Genomic DNA, 14,540 nt, shown 5'->3' on the forward strand with positions numbered 1-14,540 from the left:
TCACAGTTAATTACAAGGGCTTTTTCCTAATTGAAATTATTCTGCTGTCACTTCACATACGAGGATTTAGCAAAGAAGAGCAGAACTAAGCAAACCACAGTAATCGCTCGGAACAAGGAGCTTTGCCAGCTGTACAGAGCTGCACACGGAATCTATTCTTGAGTCTTCAGAACTCCCTATAAAGGATGAGATCCTGTTATTTTCATCCTGATACGTATCACACCTTCCAGCTCTTCTCAAACTTTAGGCTATTTCAAACAATCATTTATCACAGATTAATTTGCTACTGTTCATTGACTGTTCATACAGTCATTGACTGACTTTTGCTTCCTGTAACTCTATGTAGAGCTAAAGCTACTATCATAATACCATCTTTAAAAGGGTAAAAACCAGACTTCTTTAGAGCAGTAAACCATCCTTGGGGTTTTATTCTCATGTATTGTACACAAGTTTAGCTTCAGATCTCTACTCATTTTTGATGCCACCAAGTACAATTCAGTGAGTGTTGCCATGACTTTCAAGTTTAGCTGCCTGACATTCAGCATTTAAAAACCATGTTCATATATATATAATCCACACTTTCAGTGATATTGAATAACAAATTCAGCCAGTTACATAGTAAGGAGGCCCTACATTATGTCATTAGACTGAAAAAAACCCAAACAAACTAGAATAAAATTCCATTTGTGACTAGTGGCTAGTGGCTAGTGACTAGTGCTGGCAAATTACAAATAGAACCATTGTACTATTCCTTCCCCTTTAATTACACCCCTTTAATTGCTTCTTATTTTCATTAAGCTCCTGCAAGAAGTACAACCTGTAAAAATATTTGTGAAATGATAAAATGAAATCTTATAGACTTGAAAAATTTTACTGATCTGTATGCACACTTCTTGACACAGCTAAGTGTATGGGAATTTTTATCCCAGTTTTCAAGCCAGTAGATCAAACTTCTGCCCTGACAAATGCTTGTTACTCACTTCCCACTCCAAACACTCAATATATAAATCAGCAGTGGAGCTTCCCAAAACCACCTTTTGCACATTTCATCTCTCTTACAGGTAGTGAATCATCACAGTTCATTCCTAATACTGTTTATTCCACCATTCATTATGGAGCTGGATTTGTGATTTCCAGTTCAAATGATTCTTTTACTCTATCGTTGAGCTAAACGCCTCATGTGTAATCCTCTCTACTTTTGCTCATGATTTCTTCACAGTTTTGCAGTTTGTCCATGCACAAAACATTAGGAGTCATTTTACCAAGCAAGTAGAAATTTTTGCCCTTAAGTTTTTTGTTTGTTTCTGGTTTTATTTAGTTCTAGGTACAATGCAGGTCCCACGTCTGTACAGCATGTCTCGTGTATCATGTATATCCCCAGGCTCTGTCACTTGGTCCAGCAGTGGCTACAGTGCTGGGCAGTGCAGAGGTTGTAGAGCCTTGTGGTGTCCTGGTAGAGAAGAAGAGGAGCCATGGGGAGACACTGATGGCTCTGGGGGAGCACAGGACTTAGGGGGGTCACCTCAGCTCAGCTCTGGCACTGTGCTACTGGAAGATGATGCCTCCTTGTGCCCCCAGCTGGGGAGAGGGGAACAGTGGGGATGGCAGGACATCAGAGCCCATGGGGCCGGGCCCCAACACTTGGCTGTGCCAGCAATAAACGTGTCTGAAGCCCAGAATCTCAAGGGGCCTTGGAGGCAGCCAGGGGCTGCAGCTGATGGGCCCTGGCAGTGCCTGCTGCATGGAGCTGAGGGTCGGGGCTGGGTAAGGGCATGTGGCTGAGGCTGGGTCAGAGTGTCTGGGGATGTACCTGATTACACTACGGGGCCTGTCTTGGGCAAATGGGGGCAGTGGGGAGGCAAACTGGGGCCCAGCGGGGCAAGTTAGAGCCTGATGGGGACATTTGGGACCGCTGTGGGGTGACATGGGCATTGGGAGCAACAAGGGGAACAACCTGGGGTCTGCTGGGGGCCATTTGGGGCCACATGGCTGCAACCTGGGACTCAGAGGGCCATTTGGGGATGCTGTCTCAATATACAAGACTAGACAGTAAGAGTGAAACAGTGAATGAAATCAACAGATCAACTGTGGCAATTCCTTTGCTTGTTAAATGCACAGCACATGACAGAGACTTAACATGGATCCCACAGCAGAAGATGGACCACAGCTTTACAAGTTTTTCAAATATACAGGAGAAGGCATAACCAGAAATGCTAAGGCAGCTTTATTTGGACTTGTACTCTAACTACTTAGAGTGCAAGTTTACCTTTATTAATCTAGTAAATTGTGGCAATTGATCAGGGATCAGTTCCCTTTAAGTATAATATAGAGTACAGGCAGAGTAATAGCAAACATAGCACACGTCAGCGCAGTGCTGTAAATAGAACTTCTCTTGATTTGTGTTTCCAGTCTCCGCTCAGTATCACACAATTCTAAAATCACATCTCTCACAGCAGAAGCCTGGCCCTTGCCCTCCCCCGAAGACCTCGGGATCACCCTTTCCGTGGGTCTAGAGCGGATCGCGAGTTTGACACTCTGCATCTCAGACAGCACCTGTGCGATACTTTCCTGCAGACTGTTAAACTGCTGCTGTAAACTCCCTAGACATGAACTGACTTGTTTAATGTAGTTTAGCTGTTCGTTTAAAGGAGTTAAAAGTGAATCTATTTTTATGGAGTCATTCCTGGTTTCTCTAGTTAACAAAGCGCCCTCTTTTACTCCTCGCGACGCTGTTATTTGCAGCACACTTTTCAGGTCTTCTATGACATCACTGAGATCCTTCTGCTGTGAGTAATGGCTGGAGGCCTGTTCTTTGATGGCTTCTTGTAAATTTATTGGGCCCTTTTGTGCTTCAAGCACCAAGACTTTCAATTCTTGCAGCCTTACTCGATTTACATAGGTGGAACCCAGAACACCTATAACGGCTCCCAGCACAGAACCAATAATAGACCAGTTCTTAGTTTTTTCAGCTCTTGTGCGCTCTTTCTCATGGCTTTCCCTTACAGCTGCAGAGAAGAGAGAGAATTTTTCTCTCTCTGATTCTTCTGCATTTAAATATGCAGCTCGGTACCTCTTCTCTTCCTGTAAGAAATATAGTGATTAAAGGAGAAGGTATAATATGAAGCTATATAGTCTATAATAAATTAAAAAAGTCCCATAAACCCCGAAACCCTGATGCAGATGAAGGAAGGAAAATTGGGAACATCCATTAGTTCAGTTTCAGAAATTTTCCCTTAAATGTGGGATTTTCTTTATTAATCCTACTTGAGTCAACGAGACATCATTTTAAGTCAAAATTGAGAAATGGAAAAGGTTGTCAGGAATCACAGCTGAAGATCCTGTACATGAAAATCTGTCAAGTGCTGATGACAGAAAAAGGGTATGAGTTCACTTTTTCAGCCCTGATAACTTCTCCAGACACCACCCCTACTACACCTCTCACTTTCAAATCCCTTCAGAGGGCACTGAAAATAGGACTGAAAAGGACATCTCAGATAGTTTCATCTGATGAACACACTTCTTATTCTTCTGCATTCTCTGTTTTACCCTTCTTACAGACAAATGTCTTCCCTTTCTTCCTGCCTCTCTCCGAATTATTTTTCCAAGTACATATTTCCTTTGTGAGATGGCACCACCACCTTACAGACAGCAGTGACTTGAATTCTACCCTTTTTCATGGTCATGCAGAGCTCAGCTCTTCTTTAAGTCTCATCCAGACAAATCTGATCCCATATTTAGACAATTACAGCTCTCTAGTTCTTTCCCAGTGTTCTACCCACTGATGCAGGAGCTCAGTTTTCTCTCAGACATTGGTACCCACTCCTTGCCTGAACTTTGCCACAGGTGTACCCGCTTCCAAGCCTGCTCCTGCTGTTCCTGCAGTTTGATCTGCATTTCCTGGGTGTCACAGCCACAGAAAAGGCAGCTGAATTTTCACAGATTAACCAGAAAGAGTTTCTCTCATCATACGGAAGGTTAATTCACTGAATGGCAGCTTTTTCTTGACTACTCATGTACAGGTCACCACTACAACAACTAATTCTCTAGGCTCATTATCTACAGTTTTCTTCTCCAAATTTACTACCCTATTCTAGCATTAACATATACAATTTGCATAGTGGATCAAAACACTGATAATAATTAACTAAAGCAAGGATCCTAAGAAGTTAACTCGGATCACTTTCTTCAGAACTGAACTGCATCTACAAAAACAGCCACTAGTGATGGAAGCAAAGCACACAAATTTTCAACACATTTGCCAATGCTAAAGTACCAACAAATTACCTGCAGCAACCTGTGTTCCAGAGTAGCCAGTTCTAAATACTGGGTGTCATCCCGAGAGACCCTGTCTAAGCGGTCCCGAATTTCCTTCAGTTTAATCTGTTGGGCTTCTACATTTTCACGAGCCTCTCGTACTATCCCCCGAGCTATCATAAAGACATTTTCTGCCTGAGAAGAAAGAGCATTTATTTTAGAAACTTATTACCATACAGACCTATATTGCTATTCATACAATTTTTTTTGGGAGGGGGTTCTGGGGTGGGGGAAGGAAAAAAAACCCCAACAACAAAACAAACCACACTCCATTTCAATCCAAGAGATAAACTCCATTTACTACATGCATAGCCTGGAACACATTCACAGTACCTGCACAGTCAGTCAAAGCAGAAAAAAAAGACATGATTCTCCTTGGAGGATCTTTCCTGCCTCACAGCCAGTGATTATGCTACACATAGCTAAACTCATAAGTTTTAAAATTCCACATTATCTTCATGTTTACCTCTGTTACTTTCCCTTGAGCCTCTCGAACTTCATTAATTCCAACAAACTCTTCATATCTGTCCCACCAATTCTTGCATGTTGCAGACACTTTTTGAAGGGAGTTTTTTCCCATCACAGTCCCAGTTTCTGTGAGCCGATGAAGGAGGCCCATGGCCATTTCTATGGCAGACTTGGCTTCAGGCCTCTTGGGCCCTGAGGAGCAGTAAGTCCTCACTACATGTAAATTCATTTTGGGACTCCACTTCATCAACGAATGGTGGTATTGCAGGCCACAGGACACTGAGGACACACTTGATTTATATTTCATTGGCCCCATGTCTTCAACTTAATCACTGAGTAAATGTGCTACAAGTAAGAAGAAGAAAAATAGAAGCTATTGAAGTATAGCTGATTTATAGCTCTTAAAACTAACTACATGTGTACCAAAACCAACCAATTCAAGAATGGCTAAACCATTGCTGGTTTTACACCACTGCTTACCTAGAAAACTTTCCACTGTTTCAATAAAGTGCAATTGTGCCACAGATTCCTGCTTTTCTGCTGTTAGGAAGTACTCCCACCATGCTTCATGCTTCTTGATTATTAATTCACTCACGGCGTGAACACCAGTCATGTGCAGATCCAGGGCCAGCAGGAGTAGCTTCAGAAGAATTTAGTGCTTCAGCACAGCAGTGACTGCACTATGAAATTCTGCCTTGTGGTTTCACACCTGGTTTCACAGGTACTCACAACTCTACAAAAGACAGAAAAATAAAAAAGACAGAGAGGGGAAAAAAATCTTCTTAATAAAAGTGGTGTGGCTCGATCATTTCCTTTATCTTACACTGTGCCAGATACATGACGTGTTGAAGGGTGCGCGGACAAAAAATAAAAGCTAAATAAAAAACACATAAATGCTGAACTGAACACAAGAAGTATTCCCATGACAGTGCCTAGAAAAGGCACCTCCTACAAAAGGAAGAGCCACAAGATCAGAAAAATCTCATATAATGAACACACAGCTGGGCTGCATATTAAAATGAGCTTAAAATTCTTGCCTACACTGCAAAAGCAGGCTGCTAGTTATGGTTTATTGTCTACTATTGTAAATATGATCCTAATTTTCTACTGAGTACATTCCTCCAAAAACTGGAAACAGGAAAACTTTCAAATAAGGTTTAATATGAAATTTGAGTATGACTATATTAGGTTTTGACTAATAAAATATAAAACCAGGAATTACTGAGAAAGCTTGATAGCTGTTGCAGAGTATTTTTAATTATTTTAAAAGAATAAAACAATGTTAATTTTAGGTGGCTATACAGGCATCTCCACAAGAAAGGGTTGTTCCAACTGGAAAATAGTTTTTCATCAGCTTTTTAGCTGGCTAGCTAATTTTGAACACCACAAGTTCATTCCCTGCTGAGTATTTCTAACAAATAGTAATAACGCCAAGTGGCACTATGAAAACCTTAGCAGTTGTTTTATATGCATAACACGTAAGATCAAACCCAGAAGGCATGGAAATGAAGTGAGTTCTCTCTCCTTCCAGCATCACTCACACATGTCCCTGTTTACAACACCTAGTCTTATATTGCAGGCCATGTACTAAACCTCGGCTCAACTTTGCCTGTTCCAGACTGCAAAATTCCCCTCTTTTAATCGCATTACTACACGAAGAGCTTTAGCAAAAGTTCAGCCTATTGGAGTATAGCAAAAAGAGGGAGAAAGCTGAGATTTTAAGGAGAATTTCTATGCAGACAAGTCACATACAGCCAGTGAAGAGAGTGATCTCAGCCTGAGCTCACAGGACACAAGAAAGTTACGAGAGGTTAACCTGAGATAACCTGCCTGGCTCCCCTCTTGCTTCCCTGGTAAGAAACGCTTTTTCCGCCTGCAGCCCTTCACAAACACGCCTCCAAAAGCTGCCGCACACACCGAGAGCCGGTGCCGAGCCAGACCCGTTTTTACGGGTCCCGTCTCATCCCGGCCAAAAAAAAGGCGAACGCAGAATTCCCGCCGCGAGCCCCCAACCCGCAGCCGGGTTTTCCCCCATGACCGACCCCCTCCGTCCCCTCCCGGGGGCCCTTTCCCCGCCGCTCCCCGGCCCGGCCCCGCCGCTCCCGTACCTGCCCCGGCCCCGGCGGAAGCGGCGGCGGAAGGGGCGGAAGGGGCGGGAGCGGCGGGCGGAGCGAGCGGAGCCATGTCGGGCCGGGAGGGTAAGGCCGGGCCCGGGACCCCCCGGTACCGCCCGCCCGGCCCCGCCCGGCCCTCACTGTGTCCTCTGTCTTTGCAGGCGGCAAGAAGAAGCCGCTGAAGCAGCCGAAGAAGCAGACGAAGGACCTGGATGAGGTAGGGCGGCGGGGGAGGCCCCGGGGGCTCAGCCCCGGCGGGCCCGGCTGCGTTGGGTGTTCCCTGCCGTTTACAAGAGCATCTCAGTGACAGGACAAGGGGGAATGGCCTCAGGTTGAAAGAGAGTAGGTTTAGATGAGATATTAGGAAAAAATTCTTCACTGCGGGGGTGGTGAGGCCCTAGCACGGGTTGCTCAGGGAAGTTGTGGGTGCCCCATCCCTGGAAGTGTTCAAGGCCAGGTTGGACGTGGCCCTCTCTATGGCCCCTCCCTATGGCAGGGGGTTGGAACTGGATGATCTTCAAGGTCCCTTCCAACCCAAACCATTCTACGGTGGCATCCCCCCCCTGTTCCTGGTGGATGTGGCAGTGCTGGCTAATGGAGTAGCCTGGAATGCCCTTGCTGAGATCTGAAGTCTATCAGATAATCACTCTGGTCCCAGGAGCCTGAGACAGGGTACAAACAGAGTAGTTTGAATAAATTAAGTGCTAGTGGATCGTGTGTTAGAGATACTCAAACATAAGGGCTCAGAGTATGGGTGTCAGCTGCTGTTTCTGAGGATAGTGGATGATGGATGAGGCACCACTGACTGGAAAAAGGCAAATACAGTGTCTCTTGAAAAAAGGGGAAAAAAAAATCATAGCTTCCTAAATAAGCTTTATTGTTAGAGAAATGGTAGAACCAATTAAAGGCTTACAAAGATCCAAGTTATAGTAATATAAGAATTAATAGCCATTGTGGATTTTAATAAAACTGTGGCAAACAAAGGAGGTTCTCTCCTGCAGCAAGGCAGTGCATGAGCATAAACCCCAGGAGATATGAGGTTATTGTTGTCAACTCATGTAGTGTTCTCAAATGCAAGGCAAGAATGGGGCCTTGGAAGGTGATAGAAGGTGATGGTGCAGCTTGCTGAAATGCTGCACTCTCAAAGCATTGTCTGCAAGGATGTGCTGAGTGAGGTTTTGAAGGATTTTGTATTTGATCAGAATCTGAGTAGTATTTTGATTGGTGTCTTGGGTGGTTGACTGACTGACAATATGGCTTATTCTTTTAGCAGGAAACAGAAAATCTGGAGGGGCCACAGACTGTCAGAGACAAGACTAGTGCTCAAAGAAATCTTAACAAATCGGGGAAAGTTTGAAAAAAATGGATTATTTAATTAAGCATATATGCTAAGTCCCTTTCTTTGAAAAGATTGATGAAGTTATAAAATATGAGCAGAATGACTGGCTAAACTGCAGGTCCACATGAAAGGATCGTATACTGAACACCTGCAAAATCAGGTGTTGCAAAAGAAGAAAATCATAAAGATATATTAAAAAAAGTCTTGTGTGTTAAACATGATGTAATATTTATTTTTCCTCTCAGCCCTGCAGTACTGCAAGTACTTAGGGGCAACACATTGCAAGAAAAAAACCCACAGAAGTGAATAAACGTGAGGGATTAATTTATTAGGAAAGACACTTTAGCCTACAGGACATAAAACAACAAACAGGAGAACCTGGAGATAGAAACGGAATATTCTGTTCTGTGAGGAGTAGGTAGGAGAAGTAATAGGGTGACATTGCAGTAAGAGAAGCTTTAACTGAAAGAAGAGGAAAGCTTTGCAGTTACAAAGGTAGTTGAGACATGGACTGGATTGGTGAAGAGTCCATGGAATCTCATTTGTCAAGGTCCTCAGTTTAGTTACCCAAAGTCCTGAAGGCCAAGAAAAAAAACTGTGTTCCCTTTCAGTCTTGATATCTGTTAAGAATGTGTGTTTGAGGGACACAGTATGTCTGAGCTGTCCTGAATTCCAGAGGCTGTTCCAATAGGGATGCTCAACAGCTGGCTTGCCTGTACATTTTGCCAGCAGTCTCAATAGATTTCTTGGAACTAATACAAATATATTAAACCCAGCAAAAGGTGACATGTGTGAGAAGATTTATTTGAAATTAATGCTTTTTTAGGTAAAAGCAACCTTTTTACTTACATCCTGTGTAATCCCAAGTTTTGTTGTGCACCAGGCTGCATGTGCCACTGATGGCACGTTAGTGAATGGTGTTAGTGCAAACCTTTGTCATTGAGAGGGATCATAATCTCAGAACAAGGTTATGCCAGGGGAAATAATTCCAGAAAGACCAAACATACAAAGTTAAAGTTTAGCCATTGTGTTGTGGTACAGCAAAAACCTTGGTGATAGTTCTGCGAAGTTTTGCACGTTTAGCAGCATTCAGCCATCCTGCCTCAGTCCAGTCAGGTGTTGGTTGCTGCTGAGCATTACGTTTGTTTCTCAGTGCTTGTCAGTTGTTCTTCAATTTTGGATGAGGGGAAGAGATGTTAACAAATGCTGCTGTTCTTTCCTTTAGACAGATCTGGCATTCAAACAAAAGCAGAAGGAGGAGCAAAAGAAACTTGAGGAGATGAAAGCAAAAGCTGCTGGAAAAGGGCCTCTGGGTAAGTGAGGTGCCATCCTGACAGGAGAGATGGAGGACTTGCTGACTTCAAAAATTTAATGTTTTTTCTTGACAAACATGAAAAGGCAGGTACCTCTGGGTTATTTGACATAGACCAGCAAGTTGATGGCAGGTACAGATTATATGTAACAAATAGAGGCTATTTATTTTTCTTTCTTTTCTTTGGCTGTGCAATTTCACCCCCAAATTCCTGATGCAGGTTCTGGTTTAGCAGGTAAAACACTGCGTTTGGCACGCTGACCTGTTCTGGTGGGATGTGCAGAGACACTCCTACTCTCATTTTAGCATACCAGCCTTTTCTTTCCAGGTGTATTATATGTAGGCTTTGCCACAGTGTCCCAGGTTTAACAAATCCAGTGCTTGTCCTCTGAGAGGATGAATTTCTTCTATAGCGGGAGATTCATGGCAGAAAAAAAAAAAAAGATGGCTGGAAATCAGTCTGGCTTCAACCTTTTTGCCTTTAGACTGTAAAGGATGTGGTGTCACAGAGGAGAGTTCACAGGGTGCATCTTGGTGGCCCATTGAACCTGGTCTCTGTCTCAGTGACAGCAGGAGACTGTTAATGTGAGTCTGCACTCACAGACTGTCCAACTCCACACTTGGCTTCCTATTCTTCAGCAAACTTTCAGTCTTGAAAGGTCCCAGAAAGACCTTTCCAATAGTCCCATAGTTTCACTAACAGCCTTTGCTATGGAATCTTGTTGGATGCTGTGTGAAAATGTAATTATGATGATATGGAGTCACTTTATCCATACACCTAATTATAACCTCAGAGTTCCAGCAGGTCACTGAGGAAGGATTTACTCTTTACAGAAGTCCTTTTTAACTTTCACAACACTGTTTATCCCTTTGCTTTGTTCCAGACTCTCTTATCTTCTAACAGATCAAGGTCAGACTGCATCTGTAGTTACCCAGTTCTTTACAGAACCTATTCAGTATCTGGGAGCTTTGCTGGCAGTCAGTGAGTCCTCTGACATTGTGGCTGTACTGATGTTTCAAATCTTAGCCAGCAGTTCTGCATTTTCTCGTTAGAACTTGTTGGTGCTGTTGGAGGAAGTGCCATCCAGTCCCACTGACTTGGGATGGTTCTTGTTTATCTCAGATTGATCTAGCTCTTCTCATTTATCCCTGTACAAAAAATGTGTGGGTGTGGGACTCAGAATGTCTTTGGTGTTACAGAGCGATGGAAAAGAATTCCTTGAACCTCTGTTCTGTCCTTACCATCCTAAACTCGTTCTGTGTAGGTCGCTTCAAGTCACAGATCTTCATAGTTCTTTCCTGCCATTATTACTCTGCCTTTTTCTAGGCTGAATGTCAGTCATGTGGTCCTTGTCTGATGCCTGCCAAAGCAGGTAACGATTGCTGTGTTACTGTGGCAGGCTCAGCCTGTTCCCATGAGCCTCAGCAAGGCAATGCTGCTGGAATCATGGTGCACTGCAGAGACTGTTGTTGACCCTCAGGCCTTGCAGCCTGTCTTGGTGCAGCCTTGCTGTTCCCTTCCCACTGGTTGTACCTGACACATGGGGTAAAAAACAGCATTTACAAAAAATGCCACACTTGTTGCTGTGTCAGTACGTGGTGTTCTTTCACCCTGCTTTAGGGTCTTCAATAATAAGACTGCAGGGAACAGATAATTCCAGAGAACTAGAATTCTCATTATTCCAGTACCTGCTTCTGTAGACCTTTGATCCCAACTTTTGGCTTTGGTTGCTATAGGGATAATGATGCATTTATTTCCTTAGCCTCGAATTTGATTTGACCAGACTATGCTCCTGCTGTATAAGAAATAAACATTAACAATGGAGGAACAAAGTAACTCTTGAAATATTTAGTTCTGTTGTAGATTAATGGGGCATATTTGCTTCCCGGAGAAACTTAGTTTTTAATGTTAAGTCAGTCGCTCATTCAGAGTAAAGTGTGTGAGATGAAAACCAGTGGGGATCTGGGCTGTACAGACGCCCAAGGGGGGAATCGACTTTATGAGGAACTGAATTTGTAGCTGAACTGTGTCACAGTCATCTAACCAGCTGTGTTGTTTCTTTTGGCAGCCAGTGGTGGAATAAAGAAGTCTGGCAAAAAGTAGTTTGATTAAACTGCAGGGTAAGAAGTGATCGAGTTACTCAATGGATTTGCAGACTTCAGAGAGTCATGAAAACTCACTGTCATTTTGGGAACATTGTACATTTTGTTTAGTCTGAATAAATACTTTTTGTTAAGATGTGATACTTTCTCTTTACATCTCGGTTTTGTTTAAAAATGGCTTTACTGTTTTATACTGGAAATGAAATGTGACCTTGTGCACCCTGAGTGCATCTGCTGGGGTTGGTAGTCATTTGCGAGAATAAATTTCAATTTCTGCCCTCTTTTGACAATGGGAGACAGGGTCTGTGTGTTAAAATCTGCAGAATATTAATCTGGAGCTTTAGGTTTAGCTGCAGTTGTTTGAGATGTGTGCTCTTGTAAGAGCTGCAAGTTTTCTCTAAAGAAAAGTTGGGTTATACTTCCATTGTCAGCACCTTGGGGTCTGTCAGTCTCCAAAACAACAGTCGGTTCCGTGTTCTTACTTAGCAACATTGCAATGCCCTATAGTCCCAGTGCCTCCTGGACGTACACTTGCCTTTGTCCTACAAATAGTCACTACACCATGTTTTCCTGAACTTCTGCATATTGTCACCACAGCTCCTTTACACTCATGGAGTGCCTTGAGTGGGGGGAGAAGGGAGGGGAACAGTCCTTATGAGACTGTAACTTTACTTTTAAAATGCAGAGCTGTGGCAGTACACTGGGTGTGGAAACCTCAAGGAAGAGTATGATGATCCCAAATGCAGAGCCTTTCTTACTGAATAGTAAGAGCGGGACGGAGACTGCTCCTGCTGTCAGGAGGGGTGGGTGATGGCTGCAGGGAAGGAATGGCTTCTGTGGACAAGGAGGCACTCGGGCTGCACCGGGGGGAGCTACACGGGAAATCTGGGCTCGTACACATTCTGGGCTCATAAGGAAGAGAGCGCAGGTCTTGGTCGTCAGCGCACGAGGTGCAACTAAGAGGGTTTCCTCGTTAAAAAAGACATTTTTAGAGGGCTGGGGGCGGGACCGGGCGGGGCCGCGCCCGGGGGTCCCTCAGCGCGCCCGGGCTCTGCCGCCCCCGCGCGGCGGCCGCGGGAACTGCGGGGGCGCGGGGCCTCCATCGCAGGGGTGCGGCTGCGCACGCGCAGCGCTTCCCGCCGCCCGAGCTCCTGGGGCGGCCCTCAGAGTGCCCTCACAGTGTCCCTACAGTGCCCCTGCTGCCCGGCGGTGCCGCTCGTTGTAGCAGCCTCAGCTCTAGTGCCAACAGTTCACAGTCGGATCAGGTCCCTGCTGCCCTCCAAAGGGGTGAAAACCAGCCTTTGGCGGCACCAAGAGAGTAGTTAACTCTAAAGGTACTGCTCTGGAGAACAGATTGAGTCCTGCCAAGTCACAGAGCTGGTGAAGGCCAGAATTCACGCTTGAATGATTTGGTGTGTTTTGGATAAAGGTAACTTCTGTGTCAGAAAAATGTTCCCACAAAGATGTAGGACAAAGGTGCCTTAGATACGGAGCAGGGACTGCCCTGGCTCTGTGGAGCGGCTGAAGGCAATGAGAGCCACCACTGGTGCATTTTGGGGCAGAGATCAGTTCCAACACATGAAACACAACCACAGGCACTGTGCTCACAGTTCTGTGTGCTCAGAGTGAAAGCAGAAGCTGTACTTACATCAGTCATACACTGAAGGGGGCACATCCTTATCCACGCTGCCCACGCGCACACCCATTTTCTGCTGGTATCAAAGTAGGTAACGTGGGAGGAATGGTTTAAAGGAGAAGGAAGAGAGACAGGGAGACAACATCCTCTAAATCTGGCCAGATTATGAGAGAAATAAAACCCTGGCAGTGTATCAATAAGAAATTGTTTGCCCCAGGAGGTACTGAATGAAATGAATGAGGTTGCCAATCCCAGCCAAGCTAACTTGAGGTGGTCTGAGTAGAGGACAGTGAACAGAGATGTGTGCTCTACAGCATGAGACAATATGCAAAAGCCTTTCAGCCAAAAATCAAGACAAGAGGGAAGAAGACCAAATGGCAAAGTGACAGATCTCCGCTGTGGGAGAGCTGTTCTCAATAGGCTTTACTTTAATGCAGGCACTCAACTGCCCTCCTGGCCAAGAGTCCTCCTGTGTTTTATATTAGGCTGTGGAAATGAAGCTGAACAAAGGAACAGTTTGATTGTATCTTTTTGCATAATGTTATGTATAAATGGCATTTCATTCCTTACTGCAGCTCCAGCTCAATGTTAAACTAATGCAAAGACAATATAACTCCTAAATCACATATATACATAAAATGACAATGGTCTGAAGGGCACAGAAAAAACAAAGTCCAAAAGGCAGTAGGAAATGGGTGTCAATTAAAATAGCAGCAGAATAGATGCAAATATTCTTTGCAGGGAAATCCTTTGAAGGATACAATTGCCATAATCATTTCAAGTCAAGCTCTACTGTTTTATAGGACTTTTCCCACTCTTTAGAGTTAGTTCAGCTCTAAGGAAATCATACCCTGCTCTGAATGGCTTCCAGATATTGATTCATGTGAGATCTCAAAAGGAAGCTTCTCTAGCGTAAGTAAGCCAGCCTGGAGAACTGGATGTGAACTTCTGCTCTGCCACAGATTTGCTTCGTGACCTTCTGTAAGACATTTTGCATTCTAGTTTTCTTCGAAATGGGTAAAGTGGCATTCTCTTACTTCAGAATAAGATTCTGAGACTTAATTAATAAATAATTGTAATGTACTGTTCCTGCTCTGCAAATTCCAGTGCAAAAGCCCGCGATGTAGGAGCTGAGGCTAAATCAGAGTTTGAGGACAGAGAATGTGCTCTGCATGTTGCTAAGCTTGCTCAGTCACCTTGAACATGTCATTGTTCACCAGACTTTGCAGAGCAGCCTGAGATCCAGCTGAATCA

The 14,540-nt window shown here is 44.2% G+C and overlaps 1 protein-coding gene and 1 long non-coding RNA gene across 2 annotated transcripts; one reads left to right on the plus strand and one right to left on the minus strand.

Moving 5' to 3' along the window:
* Nucleotides 1-408: 408 nt before the first annotated feature.
* CCDC51 (coiled-coil domain containing 51) lies at nt 409-6,758 on the minus strand. The gene is made up of 4 exons (XM_039384858.1): nt 5,263-6,758; nt 4,781-5,127; nt 4,285-4,449; nt 409-3,081 (listed from the first exon to the last, which is right to left on the minus strand). Exons 2-4 carry the CDS (start codon nt 5,096-5,098, stop codon nt 2,305-2,307), a joined length of 1,260 nt encoding a protein of 419 aa, XP_039240792.1. The 5' UTR covers nt 5,099-5,127; nt 5,263-6,758; the 3' UTR covers nt 409-2,304.
* A 182-nt stretch (nt 6,759-6,940) lies between these two features.
* LOC113984109 lies at nt 6,941-11,791 on the plus strand. Its single transcript, XR_003539407.2, has 4 exons — nt 6,941-6,980; nt 7,058-7,113; nt 9,461-9,548; nt 11,617-11,791. It is a non-coding gene; the product is annotated as an uncharacterized LOC113984109 (long non-coding RNA).
* The last annotated feature ends 2,749 nt before the right edge of the window (nt 11,792-14,540 follow it).

This window comes from Pipra filicauda, unplaced genomic scaffold (assembly GCF_003945595.2).
Source record: "Pipra filicauda isolate LSUMZ 115617 unplaced genomic scaffold, ASM394559v2 scaffold380_size693359_pilon, whole genome shotgun sequence".
In the NCBI taxonomy this organism is placed as follows: Eukaryota; Metazoa; Chordata; class Aves; order Passeriformes; family Pipridae; genus Pipra; species Pipra filicauda.